General features: G+C 45.4%; 1 protein-coding gene across 2 annotated transcripts; it reads left to right on the top strand.

The window, feature by feature from the left end:
• The first annotated feature begins 692 nt into the window (after positions 1-692).
• dx (deltex E3 ubiquitin ligase) lies at positions 693-19,731 on the top strand. Of its 2 annotated transcripts, XM_077654364.1 has the most exons (10): positions 718-1,079; positions 1,221-1,366; positions 1,904-2,091; positions 2,875-2,949; positions 4,450-4,619; positions 8,271-8,335; positions 9,936-10,073; positions 11,201-11,452; positions 14,170-14,409; positions 19,314-19,731. In XM_077654364.1, the coding sequence occupies exons 1-9, from the start codon at positions 851-853 to the stop codon at positions 14,404-14,406; spliced, it is 1,500 nt and encodes a 499-aa protein (XP_077510490.1). In that variant the 5' UTR covers positions 718-850; the 3' UTR covers positions 14,407-14,409; positions 19,314-19,731. The 2 variants fall into 2 exon arrangements, with proteins under 2 accessions (XP_077510491.1, XP_077510490.1); XM_077654365.1 differs by lacking the exon at positions 2,875-2,949 and having other exon boundaries at positions 693-1,079.
• The last annotated feature ends 988 nt before the right edge of the window (positions 19,732-20,719 follow it).

Below are 20,719 nucleotides of genomic sequence, written 5' to 3'. Positions count from 1 at the left end.
TACATACGATACTGTCGTGGTCAGCCAGCATGAGTCTGGCTTCGTCATACTAAAATTGCCCAGTTATAGCGTGGAGTACTAAGGCCCCCATATACGTGCACGGTTTCGACGTAGTACAATAGAGCAAACTGTGTAACTGCAGACCGGCGCGCAATCATTTACAAACTGTCACCAAGTGCACAGATCACTACGAGCACCATTCACGCAATGACCAGCTTGAAAACCGGCGATGTAGAAAAGCTCGTTGTGGGTGGTACAGCACGATCCAGACGACGGACAAAAGCAAGAAGACAATCTGACCGCCACTTCAGCCCCCTCCCAAGCGGAGCTGCAAAAAGTATCTCTTTCTTAGGGGTGCTAGCCTGCTAGCCATGTGCTATGTGCTGGGCCATGCTTCCTCCATGCTTTTTGCCCTCGATGGTTGGGAGCTTGGGAGGTACAGCTGTCCGGCTATACCCTGGCGGGACAAGAAGCGCTCGTCCAGCAAGTTCGTCGCGCAGCCATGACCATTGGAGTCCTGCCACGCCTGCCACCATGGAGGCCTGCCACCCGCACGACCACTCGAACGAGATCTCGTTAGCTGCAAATTTTTCTCACCAAAATAGAACCGCTTGTAATCACGTGGTTCCAACAAGTATTTCTCCTCCTCCTCCTTGCTCACGATGGACTCTTCCTACTTTGTCAGCCGCACTAGCACCGACATCAACGTTAGCCTTGTAAGTAAACAAAAGTAAAGGCGGCAGCGGCAGTGGGCCGGTCGATAGCTTGATGTGTCTTTGCCATGTGAATAGAGCCTGTCTTTTTAGACGATTTTATTGAGCTGCCAAGGAACGACCGTGAATATTGGATTATGGCTTGTGCTGCCACGTCATCCGTAGCTGTTTGGGAATATGTCCGTTTCACGGGAACATGGATCGCGTACCCGCCGGACACTTGCGAAAAACTGGAACAGGCCAGGATAAAGGGTGAATCCAAGGCAGAAACAAAAGTGCCGGTTGACATACCGGACAATGACGTGAAGGCACACTTCGTAGATATAGTGACTATGCAGCAAGTCTTTGGCAACGTTCATGATCACTGTAAGTACACGTTTTTATGCCAGCAGTGCACGTGCTGAAATACCAGCGTGCGTTTCGCCTATCCTGTTTGGCCGTGTGTTTTGCGATGCTTCAGACATGCTTGTCAGATACCATTTCTAAGTGTGAATTATGACATCGCAGGCGCTGCTTCTCCGGTTCGGAGAAATCTTTACCCTCTCGACAGCGCTCCCGCGAAAGGTGTGCACTGGGAATGGAGAACGAACGGTGGCAAATGGTACCCTTACAGCGTCCAGCTTTCCTGTCTCATTGAAAAAGCTAAGGAACAGGTAACTGAAATCGAATTGGTTGAAGTCGTGTTCTTTGCGATCTCTCCAGAGCTTTTCTTGCTCTGTCTTGCCGTCTTTGTTCTCTTTTCGTAAAGGCGCAGGAAGTAGCGTCAGAGCTCAGTTAACGTTGCTAATTGAGCGTTCACTACAGGCTGGCTTCAGTTTTAAAGCGCGGTTGGTCGGGCGTCTGCTTTTGGTACCTAACTGTAATGTTGACATTATGACGCAATAATGCAGACATCAACAATAGTCAATAGCGCACTGGTTGCCCGCGTTTTTGCGGCGTTCATAACCGTCGAGCAGAAGCTCTTGCAACATCCGTACTTCAAATGGCGTAAAAAAGCACACCGTGGCAAAAAGCAATAGCTCCCACGGAGGAACTCGTGCTGCTTGTGCATTGCTCCGCTTGTCAGTCATGCGAGTAACTGTGCCTTGAAAAAAAGTAGAAAGCACTGCTGAAACTTTCATCATTGTTTCACACTTGCCTTAGATGAACAAACTCGGAGAGTCCTTACATGCTGTATTTATTGTGTCCAGGGGCTAACCATGATCAACCTGCAGGAGCACTATCCTGAGTGCATTTACACTGTGGAATTCCCAGCCATGCATCAAAGAAACAATTTCAGTGGCTTCCGTCGAATCATTCGGAGGGTCGAAGGAAAAAACTACCCCCTGACGTGTGATGCTGTCACTTGTCCTGGTGTTGACTTGAATGTTCCCGAAAGGTTACGCTCTCATTTCTGTTGTTTTCGATTTAGATCTTTCAACGCAAGTTGTAGCACAGAGGGCACAATGCAAGTGCCATACTGTATTATTCTTTCGATCATCTGTTCATGATAATTTTCATGCAGTAAAGCGCAGGCTACCTCTGTGCTCTTAACACAGCTATCAGTTATCCGTGTCACCTGTGTCAGTTAACCTTTTATAAGATAGTGGGATGCAGATGCTTCACTGTCCTATCATGTGTTGAGGGAGGCAGATTGAAAATTCTCCTTAGCAACTGTCGGATACATATTTCAGTTGAGTGTGGTTTCACGTTACTTCATATGCCACTGGGTCTTTGCGAGACCATTTGAATATGATGGAAAAAAAAATAGGTAAAGCATATCTTTATGGCACAAATTTTGTGTAAGTCTATCAGATTCTAAGTTCAGTAGATTAGTGCTATTAAATTGTTGCTGGTATTTTTTGTCATGATGGGCAGCAGTCCTATTGGCATCAAAAGCTGCAATCACATGAAAATTACTTCAAGTGCCCCAAACTGTGCACCGTTTAGCGGGAAAAGAAACATTGGCATTAGGTAGACATTACATGATTCTACATAGGCAACTGCATCAAATTGGCACTCTTAACAGATGGAGTTATGATATCTCCTCATGGCCAGTGTTCATTCAGGCACTCTCATAAGACAGAACATTCTGTGCTTTGTTTGTCCAAATTCTGCCTTAGCTACTCTTCGTTCATGGAGTGCCTCGGTAACTTTATCGTCCTCTTCCACCACCCATCAGGAAACCTGATCCAACAGCATTAATCCCCCCCAAGACTGAGGATGATTCTCCTGAGGTCACAGTGATTTCAATAAGGTGTGTGTTCAGTTTTGGTCAAGGTGGAAATGTCACTAAAGCAGCATTCGCCCCTGTGGCATTCATTCAATAATGCCAGCTCCAAAACAGCATATTTGAGCAAGGTTGCCACAATTTGTTTGCCATGTGCAGTCACACTCTTTTTTGACCTCTAGCTAATGTATGGTACAAGGTCATTTTATGATGCACGCTAAGCCTGGCTGTGCTGAAAAAGGGATGTGCTTGCTAAAAATAGTTTCTGCACAGTGTTTCTGCCTATTTGGAATCATATGTTGGAGCTTGCTTTAAGTGCTACGAAGTACAATAAATAAGCAGGTTAGAAGCATAATTTTAGAGGTCATGATAAATATAACTGTACATATTGGTGTCTTCATTGTACATAAACTGTTGCCTAAAATAGATTTAATTTGAGGCTGTGTGACGAGCCAACTGTACAGAAGGCTTCAAAACAGCATAGCTCTGTCTTGGCCTATATCAGGTATACCCTGCTAGAGGAAGGTAGCTAGTCAAAAGCCATGCACATGTTATGCAAAAGAATATGACATCGAAGGCTACTGAGTGATTGTGAACTCTGTACAAAGTCAACTCTACTAGCAGTTCAAACCAAGACTGACTGCTACAAATGATGTCAGAATTGTTTGAAATGTTTGCCACCGCATACATTCAGTGGATTAAGATGTACTTGTCGGAGCAAAAATAGGAGTGCAAAAATGCAATAGGAGCAAAAATGGGAAGATATCGGAGGCCCTTTCAGCCATGGTCATAACTTGGATGTGAAGAGTATAACCACCTTAACGTTTGTCCAAGAGTGATGAATAATACGTTACAATTAGTCTGGCTCGTAAATATTGTTAGCTTATATTGCCTGTTGTTCTTTAGCCAAGTGATAGCAATGTGAATGAGAACAGTATGAGTGCACCACATGAAAAATTCACACCCTCACTTTGCTTGTACTATGGTTGGTACTCTTTCATGACAACCCTCAGTAACATGTGACCATTTAAAATTAATGACTGAACGAGCCATGGTAAATACAGTCTGTAACTATGGTACTGCCGTCTGTGTTCTAAATTTTGTAGCTGCATCATTTCTATCAATGAAAAGAGCTACTGCATTGAACCAGCATAGCCTCACCCCATTTTTAATTACGACTCATCAGTATGCATTTGTAGGGGCTTTCCTGTACTATTGGACTCCATTGTGTTCATTAACTGTTGTGTATGCCAGGCTGCCTTACTTCATTTTACATTCAGTGTGTTTGTCCTCTCTGGCTGGACCGAACTAAATCATATGATAAGATGTCAGCTTGACTAGTGTCCCAATCCTATTAATGAACTGTGATTGCTGTAGATTTGACTGTCCAATAGCAAGTAGTGAGACATTTCTGAAGTGCGAAATCATGAAGCGGTGTGCATTAAACTGTAATATATATATGTATATATTAATGTAATGTATACACATGCATTTTTGATGGCATGAGTGTATGTATCTCTTTTTCAGTTTGCCAAAGAAACGTAGAGGAAGGAGGAGCAAACATGCTGTTAATTCCTTCGGAGTTCCCTGCACATCAGAAGGCGCATCAGAAACCAAAAACTTGAAGACAGAGGGCCTTGCTGCTCTTGACGACATTAAACTGCCCAACAATTCATGGACAGATTGCTTTTCACAAGGTATGCAATCACCAAAATTGAAGGCACCAAGAAAGTCATGGTCACAAAATGTTAAAGGTGCGCTTAAAAGGAATCTGAACTCGGCTTTACCGTGGGAACTCGGTCTACACGTTCCGAGCATTCTTGGAAACTTTGAATTATTGTTGCCACATGCAAGAAGACGCCAAAGATGAAGACTTGGTCTACGAGCGCGAGGCAAGAGGAAGAAGAAGCTGAAGTGTGCAGGGACGTTTTCTGGTTAACCAGTAAACTGTTTTACCTTCAGCATCCTCGGGGTTCTACCGAGTCCTGACATTGTCCTGTGCAGCCAATTTCCCTAATTTAAATCTGATTAAACGGCCCGGCTCCCCGCCTTTTTTTGAACTCAACACTGAAGGTAGGAGGAGTCAACCAATGCGTGGAGTACCTTTCAGCCAGTCCCATGGCGGCTTCGCTTTAACTTTTATTTTGTTTTTTAGGTTTCTGTGAATAAATAGTTTCAGTTTCAGACAACATAGCCGCAAATTAGGCCGACCAAAATAAAAATACGCATGGACTCTTTGATTTACTTATCACTCCGCCGATGGCAGAGCGGCAAGCTGCCATGGCACTGGCTTAAAAGCACTCCACCCGTTAGTTGACTCTTAATACCTTCGGCGTTCAGTTAAAAAAAAGAAGGCGGGAGCCGGGATGCCTAATCCGATTTAAATTAGAGAAATTGGCCACACAGGACAATAATTCGAAGTTTCTAAAAATGCTCGGAACGTATAGATCGAGTTCTCGGGGTAAAAAGACGACTTCAGATTCCTCTTTAGTTTACCTTTAAGAACTGAACACGGTGGTTATCTGTGATTAGATTCTAGATAAGCTGTAGCACAGTGCAAGTTTCATCCTCACAGCTGTATTGTTGCCAAGCAGACATAAGGTGCGTAGATAATTTTCTTGAAACTGTAATTGTCATTTAATTACTGGCAAGTGCTTATAATGCATAGTCTGTGGAAGTTGTTTTTAAAGATCCTTCCGCATGACCTTTGAAGGAAGTGCGAGATTCAAGATATTCATTGTGAAAGTTGGCTCGCAGTTTTCTCTGTTATGTAGTTGGCATGCAGCATGACATAGCACCAGTGAGATGGGCGCGGCCGCGTCGCCGTGTTTTTGAGAAAGGAGCGAGTGGCGAGGGCACGAATTGTGCGCCGTTTACCCGGCTCGCTCACGCCGGCGGTCGTTTTTCCGGGCGAACAGTTGCACGCGCGCCCAAATCCGAAACCAGCGAACTGTTTGCTGTTCGGTTTTCCGTCAGTCAGCCGGGCCGCATGCACTGCCTGTTACCTCCTTTGTCTCCCACTGACTGCTGGTTTCGCGACTGTATCATTGCTCTGAGCTGCGCACGCGGCGTCATGCGGGCCGGGAGGGGGTCAACTTTATTTTTTTTTTTGCCCAGCGTGGAGTGCGAGATGGAGGGGTGTCTACGTTATAGGCAGCAATATACAGTATATATTGCACGATACGACTTTTGTAATGTTTTTTAGGACGTGTTCAGAAAATTTTGGCGTAATCTGCGCACCCCTGTTTTTGAAGCCTTAATTTAAAGAAACAAAGTGAAAATTACGCGAGTATAAGTACGGTAATCTGTTCTTGGCATAGTAGTGCAGCTTCGGGAGTGCAGCACCTGTTGAGTGCTATAACCTCTTCTAGTAAATCTTGGAATATCTGGTAAAAAAAAAAAAATCCAGAGTTCTGCGATGTTCATGACACACAGTTGACGGTACTCAGTGACAATTGTAAAGTGTGTTGGCTCTGAAGAAAGGAACCACAAATGCATCGTAACTGGTTGTATTTGGCGGCTGAACGCTAAGAACTGCAATCGGATACAACTCCTGCAGTGAAGTCTGCAGTGAAGCTCCGCCCACATTCAGCCGCCGCGCACAGAAATCCTTCACGACGAAAAAGTAGTCCGCTGCTGGAGTGTTTCTCGTTACCTAAACAAGAAGCTTATCACAAGAAAAAAGAGCTTTGAGCTCTCGAACTTTGACATGTAAATTGTTTGATACAGCCAAACATTAAAAAGCTGATTTCTTTCACTATTCCGCCTGCGGAGTAATACGGGACGAGCGAACCGTGGCCCAATGTTACGAACTGCTGTTTTTCAAAGTTGTATCCTACTGTAGCCCTAATGAATGAAAGCTGATTGGTGTAAGCCCGAACTGTTTCAATAAGGTGCTACACTGTGGGCGTCAGGCCTGCTGCATGCGCAACGCCAGTTTTTCGGCATGTCCGTACAGAATGTCCTTCAGTATAGACAGGGTACGTGGTGGTGGTAATAGCCTAGATGGTGTCTGCCACTGAAGACAAGTCATCTGCAGCTGAAAAAAGAGTGGCCGAGGGAGCAGCCATTGGCATGCTGGGTGCCCATTTAAAACCTCGATAATTTGACGTCGGCTAATTGGAAAACCCGGATAATTCATAGAATTCCATGGTCCTGTAATTTCAACGCAACTGTTGTCGAATAATTCGAGCAAGCAGTTTGCTGAAGCACACTCCGACGCGCAGAGAGCTGGACAAAGCGTGACCCTGCGTTTTCGGCGGCCGCCAGAGTTGTTGCGTCTGAAGAAAGAATAGCTACGAAAGTGCACGGGGAAGTTGGGGGGGGGGGGGGGGGGGGGGGGCTGTCGACAGGCTTTAGCTGAGCCACAATTATTGCCGTGCGCCGACGGAGGGCGGCTGCAAGAGATAAGCGAGTGTTCGGCGGCGTCCAACGCTTCGACTGCGCCGACGCCGAATTAGCGGTAGTTTCTATTTCATGCACGCTGCGCGCTGCACCGAACTCGTCGAAAACCGGATGTGCCGCGCGCAATCTTGTCGCGTTAACCGTAATGTGCTCATGTCGCCAGCTCTTCTGCGCGTCCTCTAGAGCTGCGTCACGTCACTAACCTGAATGACCGACCTTGGCGCTTGGCCACCGCTTTCGCGCGCGCCAAGAACGGCGTTGTGCAAAATCACGCGAACGGCGAAGAGCTCTGCCGCTGAGTTACATCAAGAGAGATGCGCGACCACGTTCTGCGGACGTCGGAAGTGGCGTGACCGAAATTTTGGCGACCAGCAGTGACGCGGCGACCACTACGAGTCATGACGCCTCCGCACCAGCAGTCGGTCTTTGATCGCCGAGCGCGGCTTTGTTGAGTGCAATGATAGCGACTCTGAAGTGCTGCGCGCGGGTGAACAATGTTTCGAGCTCGCCATTTTCGTCGGGTTCCGTTTTCGACTAAATATGCGGTCCGGCGAGCTTCGTATTAACGAGGTTCTGCTGTATAGCTCATCTTTGATTGCAGGCCTGAGAGAGTGAACTGGTCGCTACCTTTGTTAAAGATGAAGTGCTTAACATCGTGCTGCGCCTGCTTCTGCACGTCTGCTTTTACTGGCACTTAGCATTTGAATGCGAGGAGGAAGAACTGCTGGGAGCTACGTATGATACCTGAGCGCTCAAGATGTCAAGTGCCTTTGTTCAGCAGCTTTAGTGTCTGAATTGAAGGCACGTTTTGTATAACTTGCGATTAGTTCCAAGCGTTTGTAATGCCATGTTTTGCGGACTTTTGCGTTGTTTGTGGTGCAGAGAAAGTAGCACCAGAGAAAGTAATGTGTCTGATTCTGTAGTTACTTTGCATTTTCATTCAGACCCTCCTGAAACCCAGGAGTTCCTCGCAGGCCACACAGCTGATGTCACTGGGACAATTCCAGCAGTAAGTTGTGCCTGCAACTTCTATTCCTGGAGCCCAGCTCAATTTTATTCATTAATTTCAGTTTAAGTTTGTTCACCAATTTCATTTTCACATTTCTTTAATTCCACTTATGTTCTCAGATCAGTGCTTGCATGCAGCTTGCCTACATAGTACCTATTTCATGGAAGCAGTATATTGGAGGAGTTCAGTGTGGACACTTGTATGTAATGTGTTTTTTCTAAGAGAAAAGAAATTCATGAGACACTGAAGCTTCACCTTGGCGGTATGACGCCATAGCGTTAATGGATCCGTTCAGCAGCTTGGGTCCTCTTTGCATATCACTTCGCAGACACTGACTGTTCTTTTTTATTTTAAAATTGTTTGATAACTATGCAGTATGAGGTGGTTGCACACAGCCCCTAAACTCTCGCACTGAATCAACGTTCCTCAGTGGTCGAGGGTTAGTGCATTTGGCTCGGGGCTCAAGAGGTGGCATTTCAAGTACCGGCTGGACCATTTTTCTTTTTAGCGAAATTGCTTTTCTTTCTTCAGAGGCACTACGTAGTGGTGGTGGAGGGGTGTCACGACCCTGTAGACCAATGAGGAATTGTGTAGTGATATCATCACTGTTGTACCATTTGATCATTGTGGGGTGTTTGAATTACCCATGAGAGGTCATGTGATTGTGATGTCACGACCCTCACGACCAGTCCTGATTTTCTCGACACACGATCGCCAAACAGCGGTTTTCCTGCTGAATGGAACCCTTAATGCTGTCGCATTAAAATTGCAGGAAGTGTACGCATACTTCATTTACTTGCAGCATGCCCACACAGTCATTTAACAGTTGTGCATTTTTGCTACTGGCACATTACAAAAAGAACTGTTCAGCATTATATGCTGTCTAAAGATTGAAAAAGTCATTTTAAGAAGTCACTTTATGGAGTCACTACAGCATCAGCATCACTTTAGCAAGTAGTGTGGATCATTGAATGATGTGCCTCGAAAAAATAAAACGGATGCATCGCTTGTCCAGCGTCTAATGTCTTACATTAGCGTGATGCTAGATGCCGTGGTACAGCAAGGCACTGCTTTTCCTGTAGTCTATATACTCTTTAAACTAATAAAAATATGCTTTTTTTTGCAAGGGGTTATATTATCTATATCTGTTGTCAAAACCTGTAGCATTGCACACCTGCTTAGATTTAGCTTTACAAGTATTTTGCATGTGCAAAAGCACTGCCTTAATAAAAGTATAGACAGAGTAGAAGCTTACGTCTAATGTCATCTTATTACACCTGTCCATGATGTTCAGAAGAATGCTACATAGTAATGTTGGAATATATTTTCTGTTAGGATATGTCTGCGGGAATGCACTGATGAGGACTGACATAAAGTGGCTTACATGCTCTCTTAAATAATGGCAGATGATTTATAGTTGTGAAAATAGGATGTGCTCTTGGCTAATGAATGGGGCCCTCTGGTTCCAAGCTTGTCTCCTAGTTTGAGAGTCTGTGGTTAAAAAGAATGACAAATAACACAGTATTCTCCAGCTGTCTTGCTACTTATTTGTTTTGATTATGACTAATGTTTTGCTTCGTTTTTATGTGCCTGTTCCCAGGAGGATTGCAGCATTTGTTGCCAGCCACTAGTGTCCTGCTCATCCTACAATGGCAGTGGAGAAGTGGTGTGCCTCTCTCAATGCAGGCATCACTTTCATTATGCTTGCCTGGCAGCCTTGTACGAAAGCAACCCAATGGTGAGCTGGTGCTGTGGTCTCGATATATGAAACTTGCTTTTCATTGTCTGCTCAGTGGAAGTATGTCCCATCATTTGGCAATGTTTCTTGTGGCCAGCCTCGTAAAATAGGCGGATTGCACCTGCACGATTCGTGGCTTGACACTTGTGCCAAAATATGAGTACTTGACATTGATAAGTCACAGCTTTGTGTACTGAAAGACGTGCTTCACTGTGTGCTTCAGTGACACGGTACAACTTAATGCATGGACTAGCTTGAGGAGGTCGCTTAGCAATAATTCAGCTCTTGCAGGCACCATTTAGGTCATTACTTGTGCTTTCACATGTGCACTACTAACATTCAGGCAATATCTAGCAACCAGCCACGCATGTTTCTCATGGAAGCAAGCTCTTGTGCTTAAAAGTAATTTCACTTAATCCTTTCACTGTCGGGTTTTTTCCCCCGGTGTCGTTTCTTTTTTCTACGATATCAGGGGTTCAAAACAAAATTGACAACTTGTGAAAGGAAGATGAAACAAGAGATAGAAGAGTGCAGTTACCTCGCTCGGCAAGCGAGGCAGTGGTGTGTGCTCCCTGCACGAGACATGATGTAGAAGACACGGCGAGAATGAAAAAAAAAAAAACTTCTAGAAAGTTACAACAGGTGGCAGAACCATCCTAGTGAATGTTTTATTTATTTATTTATTTATTTCAGATACTGTCAATCCCATTGGGATTTTTACAGGATGGGCACATAGTAAGAAGGTACAAAGCGAATGCAAATGGAATGGAAGATTGCAAGCGTAGGGCTTTTAGCACTCACAAATGCAGCCACTGCTGACCGCGGTTGCTCGGCGCACCTCAACTCGCAAAGAAAACACATGGTGACATGAAAGTACAAGCTAGATGATGGGACCGCCCGTGGCACACCAGTTTTGCATTTTGGCATGCATTTTTGAACATACATCAGCGACACCAGTAGGGAGAAAGGCGGAAACGTAGCGGTATTAAATTACACTCAAAGGGTTTTGAACATTGTAAAACACGATAAATTTTTTTTATTTAGCACTACTTTCAGGTTAGTGCAGCATGCCTTTTGTCCTTACTTCAGTCCTTGCTGAGTGCACACATCCTGTGCTGCTGTTGCAGGCGTGCTACCTGCAGTGCCCAGTGTGCAAGGTGATTTATGGGGTGAAACATGGCAACCAGCCTCCTGGTATCATGAGCTATCAGGCACTACCATTCTCACTGGCTGGCCACGAGGGCTCTGGTACCATCCAAATCACATACCACATCCCTGCGGGAATCCAAGGACCTGAACATCCACATCCTGGGATGCCGTACTCTGCAAGGGGATTCCCTAGGCACGGATACCTGCCGAACACTGAGCAGGGGCGGAGGGTAAGGTGGCATCCTGTGCATGTGCACCTAAGGTGCCAGTGCAGCTGAAACTCCACTGTAGCATGTTAGTAGTGGCTTCTATGCATTTCATTTGAAAGTTGGTTTTGAGGAAATGAAAAGATGCAGTAGCTGTCCCACTTGTTGGTGAGCACCTGAACTCTACTGTGAGGGAGGATGTGATGGAGGGAGCGAAAAAGCAAAGAGTGAAAGGGGCTGCCATAGTGGGGGGGCTCCGAATTAATTTCGACCACCTGGGACCCTTTAATATGCGATGACATCGCACAGGCATTTTCTGTATTTCACCTGCATTGAAACAAAATCGCCGTGGCTGGTATTTAGCCTGCATCGCGGGGCTCAGCAGCCGAGCTCTCCAACCACATTCCAGAGCCTTTGAAGTGCCTCTTGACTGATGTATGCAGTCATGTAAAATTTCATGCTGATAGTGGAGGTTTCTACACCTGTTTTAGCAGCTTTAGTCGGCACGCCAGATTGATAGCACAATGCTTGATTCTACATTGGGGGCAAACCAGTGCTGGGAATTCGGCATGTGAGCATGAATTTATAAAAAACCATAGTAATGCTTATATCCATTACTGATCCCCTTTCAGTATTCATGTTTCCTGTATTCGATGTGAACATTCCTAGGAAACCATGGACAAATGGACCAAAGCACAGAACATAAGTATATGTGTTATGTGTTCTTGGCGTAAATGTTTTCCACTGCGCTGTGAATGTTCACAAATATTTTAGTGCAGTATTGCTTAAAAGGATACTGCATTAAATTTTAGGCGGTCTAATTTCCTACTGGAATGACAGCTGAAGTTCCTAAGCCGACTGAAACCGCATCGTTTTTTGCACGAAGCCAGCGGAAGGCACTTTTTCCCACATTTTTTCCTTAAAATGGTGCACCTGTCGGCGGCACCTCGAACTACTGCTCCTTGGAAGATGTGACGTGACGCGTATCCCTGCCTCCATGCCCGGCCGGCCATGCGCGGCGTGCACCTGCAGCAGCTGCGTGGACGCTACACGCCACATAGGGGACGCGCTGCAAGTGCCGCCGCTTGTGTCCGGAGCCCTTTGAGCTTGAATTTGATCCACGCGGCTGGCAGTCCAGCAAAGGGTGGGGGTGCCAAAGTATTCTGCTTAAGGTTGTAACAGTAGTGTAGCGGGAGAAGGGATGAGCCATGTCATGCCTTCCCAAAAGATGCTAAGCTCTGAAGAATGGATCCGTGTGGTGCAACTAGCCTTCTCGACAGCGACTAAGATATAAATCTTTCTCTGTTCCGAATCCACATCATTGAAATGACAGCGCTTCAAACCTGACGCTTTTCCACGAATAATGTCACATATAGTACTTGTGATGGAGACGTTCTTGAAGACTTGGAGCCAGGCAGGAGGAAACAGTTGTTGTTGCTGTCCTTGATATAGCAGTAATGGCGGTCGATCAACGATAGTGCAAGTGCTGCATTGTTGTTTTCCAGGTCAGCTGTGCACCACCTCACAAGACTAGGCGGCAATATTCCCAGAAAGCCCAAGACCAAAAGCATGACAGCCATGCTTTAGCAAAAAGGGGACCTAAACTACATTAAAATAACAGGTCACTTATAAAGAATGGGGAATTTACGGCAAAAAATGCGCACTCTGTAGCACGTGGTAGTGCGCGTAATTACAGAGGATATGAAGGCTAAAAATGCAGTAGCATTTGTTACATGTTTATTTTCCTTGTCAAGAGACATCTTGGAAGTATTTTCACTGGTTCCAGTTTTTTCGCTGATTCAAAGAACCTCCGACGGAAAATCATCTCGGATGTGACGCAGAACAGATATATAGTACACATTTTAAACACACTTGTCTCCCTTATTCCGAATTTGCTGTACATTCACCAAACAAACTGCCCGCTGGGAATATATATGTATGCTTGAATGGGCAAAAAAGTAAATATACCCTGTAATAGTGTTTTAATGCCAGCATGCGCAAGTATAAGATAATTGAGCGAAGAACTTCTTTGCTCATGCCCAAGACCATCAGAAAGTAAGTGTTGACAATTTACTAACGAGGCCAATGCCGCGAGAATTGCGTGCCAGATCCCGTTGTTGAGAGTTACACGCGCAAGTCTGGCAGCGTAGTAGCTATGCTCCAGTCACAAAAACTGCGTGCTGCATACTTTTCATTGTGCCGATGCGATCAAGTTGGCTGCTTTTATACGTCGAGCACTCACTCCGCTTTTTGCGCTGCTTACGTGAGGTATGTCCCATTGTCGATCTGTTTCATGTTTCCATGCCGCCAACTGTGAACTTCCAGGCGCGACAGCTGAACTGATGACAGCTCGGTGTGACGGGCGCAGGCTGCCGCAAGACGTGTGACCTCACACATGCGTCCCACCTAGGCGTGCGGCAACCGGCGCGTGCGCACAAAACCTACAAAATAACACCATCTGCGCAACAATACTTGAAGATAATCACATCTTCTGAATACAATTACGGCTATTTTACAGAAAGTCGCCATTTAATGCAGTATTCCTTTAAGGGCACGTTTCTTGGTTTTGTGGCGTTTTGCGTCGGCAGCATTGGCTTAGAAAAATGAAAAAATGTGAGGGAAGGAGAGGTGGAACGCCATGTCAGCTTTCTGCTCTCTGCTGTCACTATTGTCAGGCTGTCCATTGTGAAGGAATAACTTGTTTCGGTTGTTTCACATATTGGATGATGGGTTCCTGACAGGCACTGAAGCTACTGGTGGAGGCCTGGAACCGAAGGCTAATCTTCACCATTGGCCAGTCAACCACAACCGGGGAGCAGGACACTGTGACGTGGAATGAGATTCATCACAAGACTGAGTTTGGGACTAATCACACGGGGCACGGTTACCCTGACCCTTCCTACCTGGAGAACCTCTTTGCCGAGCTCCAAGCACAGGGAGTAACCGACGAGAGTGCACGTGACTACACTGACGCTTAGCACGTATGTTCACCCAGTCCCACTCACACTGTTTTAGTATGAAATTTCCGAATACCTGGACACAAAATTCACAACGTTTGCAGTAAAATCAGGGCCTCTTTTCTTGGAGAGGTCGAGACCTTGAAAGTGCATATAATTCGGCAGTGGTGATTTAAATGGGGAAAAAGAAGGGGAAATGTACCTACAGAACTACGCAACCAACCTCAAAATTGCATCAGTAAAGTTGCACAAACAAAAGCAAGCTGAAACTTCAAAGTGTATCTCAAACAGAAAAACAAACTGTGCAGAACCTTGCTGAGCTGGATAAGCATTGCCCAGACTACTGACATGCATGCTGTTTTCCAGCTAGTGTTTATCGCTTAGGCTGCCATCCAAGGCTCTTTCTGGCAAATTTTAAATGTTCGCAGTCACAAGTAAATTTGGGCTGACATCTGTGTCCCAGTCCACGGTTAATGGATAAGATTCTTATGCCTATTAGAGGACCACAGCACAAAGGGTTGGTTGGAGAAATTGGCAGTGAGTGTGAAACTGGTTAAAATAATGAATGAATCAAAAATTGATGAAGTGCATAATGAATGGCAGCTTAAAACCACACATTACTGGTTCATAGGATAGAATTTGGTAAATGCAAAGCAAGTTTATAGTAGAACTTTGATTCTTTTTGTGTTCTTGGCTGTCCCACTGAAAAAGGTTTACTGTGCTGGAGCCAAGCCAGTAGTAGCCTACAGAGTATAAACTCATTCTGTTGTATTTAGGCATGCAGAAGCACCTCTTCTGTAGTGCTAACAGGTGTGTACCATAATTTACAATAACTTTTTCTGGCAATGGAGCGGGAGCTACGGAGCCGGAACATGCCCCCTTCTCCTATGCAATGGAATCTTTAGTCTGCTTGCAGTTACAGTAGAATCTTGATGATACAAACCTTGCAGAGTCTCGAAGAAACTCGTATCATCTAAGATTTCATATCATCCAAAACGAACAAGATCCATTATGCAAAAGCACAGGAAATGCATTCATGCGTATCTGTTTATGGTGCACGGGATTTATTCACAACCGCACGGGAACAGCGCACTGCTCTCATTGCATACAGCAACGACTGGCGATGGCGAATTCGACAGTGTGCAGGTCGTGCACTGCCATTCACTGCACCCTGTGTGTGCAGCGCGACGAGTGGTCACAGAGTTGGAGATGTGCGAGGCAATACAGGCCGTGTGCCGCACCATTAGTGATCATGACACCGACGATGTATGGGCAGCACTTAGTGCTTGAGGGTGCAGTCGCAGTTCATGCTTTCATGCCATCTGTAGTGGTGCGGGAGAGTGTTCGGAACATCCGAAATTCGGCACATTCTACTCAACGCACTCCACTAGGGTATTTTACGAATTCATATCAACCCGAAATTTGTATGAGCCGTGTTCATATTGTCGTGATTGTACTGATACCAATCCCACTTGATACGAGTTCGTAAAATGCCCTGGCCAGAGTACATTGTCCGCAGGTGGCCAAAATTCAGGTGTTATGAACAGCCCCCCACCCAACTGCGGATGATACGAATGCGCAAAACGCAACCGCACCATTGAGCACCAGGCACTTGCTGCCTGTACATCACCAATGCTAGGACCACCAGTCGCACGGCAGGCACTGCTAGTTTTGAGCAGTGGCATGCGACCAACACAGAGCCAGCATCACAAGTCAGCAATCTTGCATGGTGTAAACCCCGTCAGCCGAAAACAGATGTCTGTAACTTCTGCACATAAATTTTTTAGTTGTGAGCAGTGGCGTGCGACCAGCACAGAGCCAAAATCGCAAGTCAGCGATGTCGCACAGCCATAAGTAAACCCCGTCAACTGAAAGCAGATGTCCGTAACTTCTGCACACAATTTTTTTTTGTTTTGGACGATACAAATATTTTTTGTGACCCCTTGAGATTCGTGTGAGCGAGATTCTACTGCATTAGTTTCTCACAAAACATATTGTATTGCTAGTACAGTCGCTGCCTTATTTTTCGGACTTCAAGGGACCTGAAAAATCGTCCAAATAATCACAGTCCAAAGAACTCGTGAACTTAAAAAAGGATGACTTTGCAGGAAACTGGCTTTAAAAATTGCGAACTTCTATGTTTCCCATGCACCGTCTGCAAGTGATATTAGATTGTATTTGACCTATAGTCGTGTTTTCATCAAGTCTGCACCACCTCACGTCTCTAATACCAGAATGTGCGATGCAGCTACAGGTCACGGTGCTGGCGCGTCACAATGTGCACAAAGCAAGAACATCTGCTTTTATTAGCAACGACGGTCGCGAAGACTGAGGGAGGGAATCCATGAAAAGGAGCCACTGGAATCGACTGCCTCCGACTGAACCCCCCATTCTCCATTTGCCCCACACTATGGGCGTCGTCGGTCCATGGCGGAAGCTGCAGCTGTCCCGTTTTCGGTGCGATCACGTGCCCTAGCTCATATGTTGTTCTTTAGGACACCTCGATGGCTGCCCGCATCTCTATTTGGCCGAAAAGGCAGATTTTCGTTTGAGAAATGAGCACTACAGTATTGCTGACATCTACTCCAGTCCAAAAAGTTGAATTTTTGGACTCCATAGAGTCCGAAATATTGGCCGAAATATTGGTTGTGAATATGAACACGTTCCTATAAGGTGTGTGATGTTTCCTCAACGAAGTCCGAAATAGCGCAGAAGTTGAATTACTAGTGTCCGAAAAATCGGTCGGCTGCTGCATTCATAATTTAACCCTTTATAATGCACAGCTTCATGCATGTGTCACACACGTACAAATGGCAAAATTGCCTCCAGGATGTTTCTAGGAACTTCATGACATCACTTTCAAGCCATTTCGACCACTAGTTACGTAGAAAAAAAGAGTTACACAGTTGCACCAATTACTTCGTAAAAATACCTCAGATTTGATAAGTCTCTGTACCTCGAACTTTTGGATTTCTGAGGCAGCTTGAATTAGAATTTAAAATTGCTTCAAGAAGTACCATATGAGGTTGTTAGTTGATTGATGGGAAAGGCTCAAAAGGTCTACAGTTTCTCAGTATATTTTTTCCCGCCAAGATGGACCTCGTCGAACTGTGCACCTGCACTCTTAAAAACGCTTGTAACTTGTTTGGCACGTCTAGTTACAAGAAGCTTCAATAGATAGCGCCAGCTGCTTCAGTGATGGAATGAAGTTGCCACAAGGAGAGCAGTGTGCCAGGCGCGCTGTTGTGCAGCCAAACTATTTGGTGGAATGACAAAGCTACAGATGCTCCCCCCTGTAGCCTTCCATTCATTGCCAAGAAAAGCTCTTGCAGAGTACATATAAGTATGTCAAATATGGCATGGCTAAAGCATTTCACTTGGGGGGCCGCCGCGGTGGCCGAGTGGTTATGGCGCTCGGCTGCTGGCCCGAAAGACGCGGGTTCGATCCCGGCCGCGGCGGTCGAATTTCGATGAAGGCGAAATTCTAGAGGCCCGTGTACTGTGCGATGTCAGTGCACGTTAAAGAACCCCAGGTGGTCGAAATTTCCGGAGCCCTTCACTACGGCGTCTCTCATAGCCTGAGTCGCTTTGGGACATTACACCCCCATAAACCAAACCAAATTTCACTTGGCATTAGGTGCGGCTGTACTGCAAAATTCTTGCACCGTTTATGATGGTGCTATGTTAACAAATGCAAAGCACTTCATGCTTTCTTGTTCTCTGCAACGAGGTATATGCTGGGCTGTTTCAAGGCAGGTGGTCCTTTAATGGCTGCATTAATACATTTTTTTTTGTCCTCGGAATTGTGTGACTATATTTGCTCTTGAGAGATGTTTGGTGCACATGTCATAGCAGTTACAGTGTGGTGGAGTGTGTCTTTTTCTCTGGTTATGTGGTTTTCGTGGGCATGAGGGCAACTGTGCTCGAAAGACTGGGGGGTTGGGTGTGTCTGTCTGGTGGCATATGCGACTCCGTTAAAGGCACACCTGCCTGTGATTTCATCTAGCACAGCAGATGATGCACTGCATCTTTTTGCTTCTATTTCATCTGAAATGCAGCATTACCTTAGCTTTGCAATAGCGCACCATCACATTGTCCCTGCCAGTTACCATAGTTGATTTGTGATTGTCGGAATGAAAGTGTTGTGTACACTTACCGGATGTCGCATTTCCCACATTGAGTTGCTCAAGACAGTTGGAAAGCATCAGGGAAGGCTTCAGCAGTGCAATCACCCATGTCTCTGTTGTCACTGGATACATTAGCTGCTGCTAGCGAGTGCTGTCTAAGCTAACCAAGTGCAGTGCTTAGCTTTGTGGAAAACCAGGAAGAATGTGAAAAAGTGAATCAGCCAAGCAATTTTGTTTTCACTGTGGGTACCACAAGGCTGACATGTGCAGTTACCAAAATGGTTTGTGCAGCTTCTGCAGCACGAAGTCCGAATTGTTAAAATTTCTTTAGCAAAGAAAGCAAACACAAGCAAGGCAAAATGTAACCACAACCTTCATGCTGTCGTGCAGGTGTTGGAATAGGCGATTGTGTTCTCTCCCTAGCCCCTGCATGATCCGCACCCATTGCCTGTGTGCCAGCATAGGCTAGTGGAGGAAACATTGCGTTGCGAGATTTTGAAGTACATATTAGACTAGTTCTGTGCCTACTTTTACCTTTAATATTTCTCGAGTGCCGTAAGTTCCAACTTCTCACTAGTTTAAATTAGCACTTTTTGCTGTGTTGGAAGGCCATGCTTCATTTTGGAAATGGCTGTTAGAGTCGGAGCAATCCTTTGGCTAGTTCACAAATGTTGGCTCATTTTAAACCGAATTTATTGTTGTCAAAAGCCTCCAAATTACAGGAGTGCTTGGTTTACAGGAGTTGACGTAATAACTGCCTTCCTTAATCCTTTTACTTGCTGCTCGCTGTTTTTTTTCCAGGATTTCCAGATCCATTCCTGCTCACTGTGTGTCACAGCTTCTACCGGATATCCCAGGAATAATCAAATTTTTATCCTTGATTTTTATCACTTTTAATTTGTAGCTGCTACACAAGTGCTGGCATAAGCTTTCAAAAACAGAGACTGCAAGAAAGCTAAATTTTTTTATTGCCCAGATATGCAGTGCCTAATGCAACCTTAACTCAGTACATGCTTTGACCGCTAGGAAAGTTTGCTTTTTCAGGTTCCTGGGTTCCAAAAATTTATGGGCAGCTGTACTTGTCACATGCACATACCAAAGCTAAATTGAGAGCTCATTTTATAGCATACTGCTCTTTTTGACGCATAGTGTGTAATTGTGACTAGGTTGCAATTACTTTGCATGTTGGAAAATAAAGTTCAGATTTTATTTTCGCCGATATTGCCACTGTATTTTGCTCACTCTTTTCAGAGTCAGAATTTCTGGCATTGATACCCGCGGTGTCAATAACGACAAGATTTTGAATTGGACCAGCCACAGCAAAATGAAAACAGTGCAAAGTTTTAAATGACGAAAAAGCAGGCTATACGAGTGCTTATGCCCAAGCTGCTGGTCAACACTTGTGGCATCTGCCTCTTCCTTTATCAAGTTCCTACTTGTACACAGAGAGTCCATGCGTCTCTGGCAAGTGTCTTTTCCCTCTGCTAGAGCATTTGTTCTGTTCGGATTGCTTAAGCTCTTTTTCATCAGCTCGTGGGCAAGTGCCCTCTAACTGCAGCTTGATGTTTGCTACAACTCTCTAAATTCTGCTGCATGGCAGTGAGTAAATGAACAGGGCCATCCAAAAGGATCCCACTGCGAAACGCACGACAGGACTGGCATTAAAAATAAAGAGTACATGTTCGCTGGCAGTGCCATAGCAATATCTGAATGGTCGCTAATTGATGTAGACCTTGAGAGCCTTTTTTGGACAGAAGGTTTACCAATATCCATTAAAAAAAGTGTATGCCAGTATTCACCTATAAGGCCGAAACATGGAGGCTAGCAAAAGGCTTGAAACTGAACTGAGTACAGTGTAGCGAGCTGCGGAAAGGAATACAGACAGCAGGGGTGACAAGAACGATAGAGACCAGCACGAATTGGGAAACAAACTCAAGTTAACGATATCCTAGCACAAATTGAGAGGACGAAACGAACTCTGGCGCGACATGTAATACACAGCAGATATCATGTGGTTTCTGGGATGGTCACCATGGCTGGTGCGGTAGTTAAATGGAAAGAGTCTTTCTGTGCCCTTACTGTGTGCACATAGATAATGATGACGCGGTTGCGTTGCCATTGTGAAAAACCATGTGCTAAGGGAAGCCCACAGCAGCTTGTTCAAGAGTGGCTTGCCAAAAGCTCCCGTCAGCTCTGTCGGCCCCATA

Source organism: Amblyomma americanum, chromosome 2 (assembly GCF_052857255.1).
Source record: "Amblyomma americanum isolate KBUSLIRL-KWMA chromosome 2, ASM5285725v1, whole genome shotgun sequence".
Classification (NCBI taxonomy): Eukaryota; Metazoa; Arthropoda; class Arachnida; order Ixodida; family Ixodidae; genus Amblyomma; species Amblyomma americanum.
Note: the sequence above shows the minus strand (reverse complement) of the source record. Positions and strands in the feature narration are given on the sequence as shown.

Bases quoted from the DNA above. Each gene is read 5' to 3' on its own strand.
- dx (XM_077654364.1), top strand. From the start codon at position 851: ATGGCTTGTGCTGCCACGTCATCCGTAGCTGTTTGGGAATATGTCCGT. The intron at 10,074-11,200 runs GTGAGCTGGTGC...CTGCTGTTGCAG, and splicing joins TGTACGAAAGCAACCCAATG to GCGTGCTACCTGCAGTGCCC. The intron at 11,453-14,169 runs GTAAGGTGGCAT...GGTTCCTGACAG, and splicing joins ACACTGAGCAGGGGCGGAGG to GCACTGAAGCTACTGGTGGA.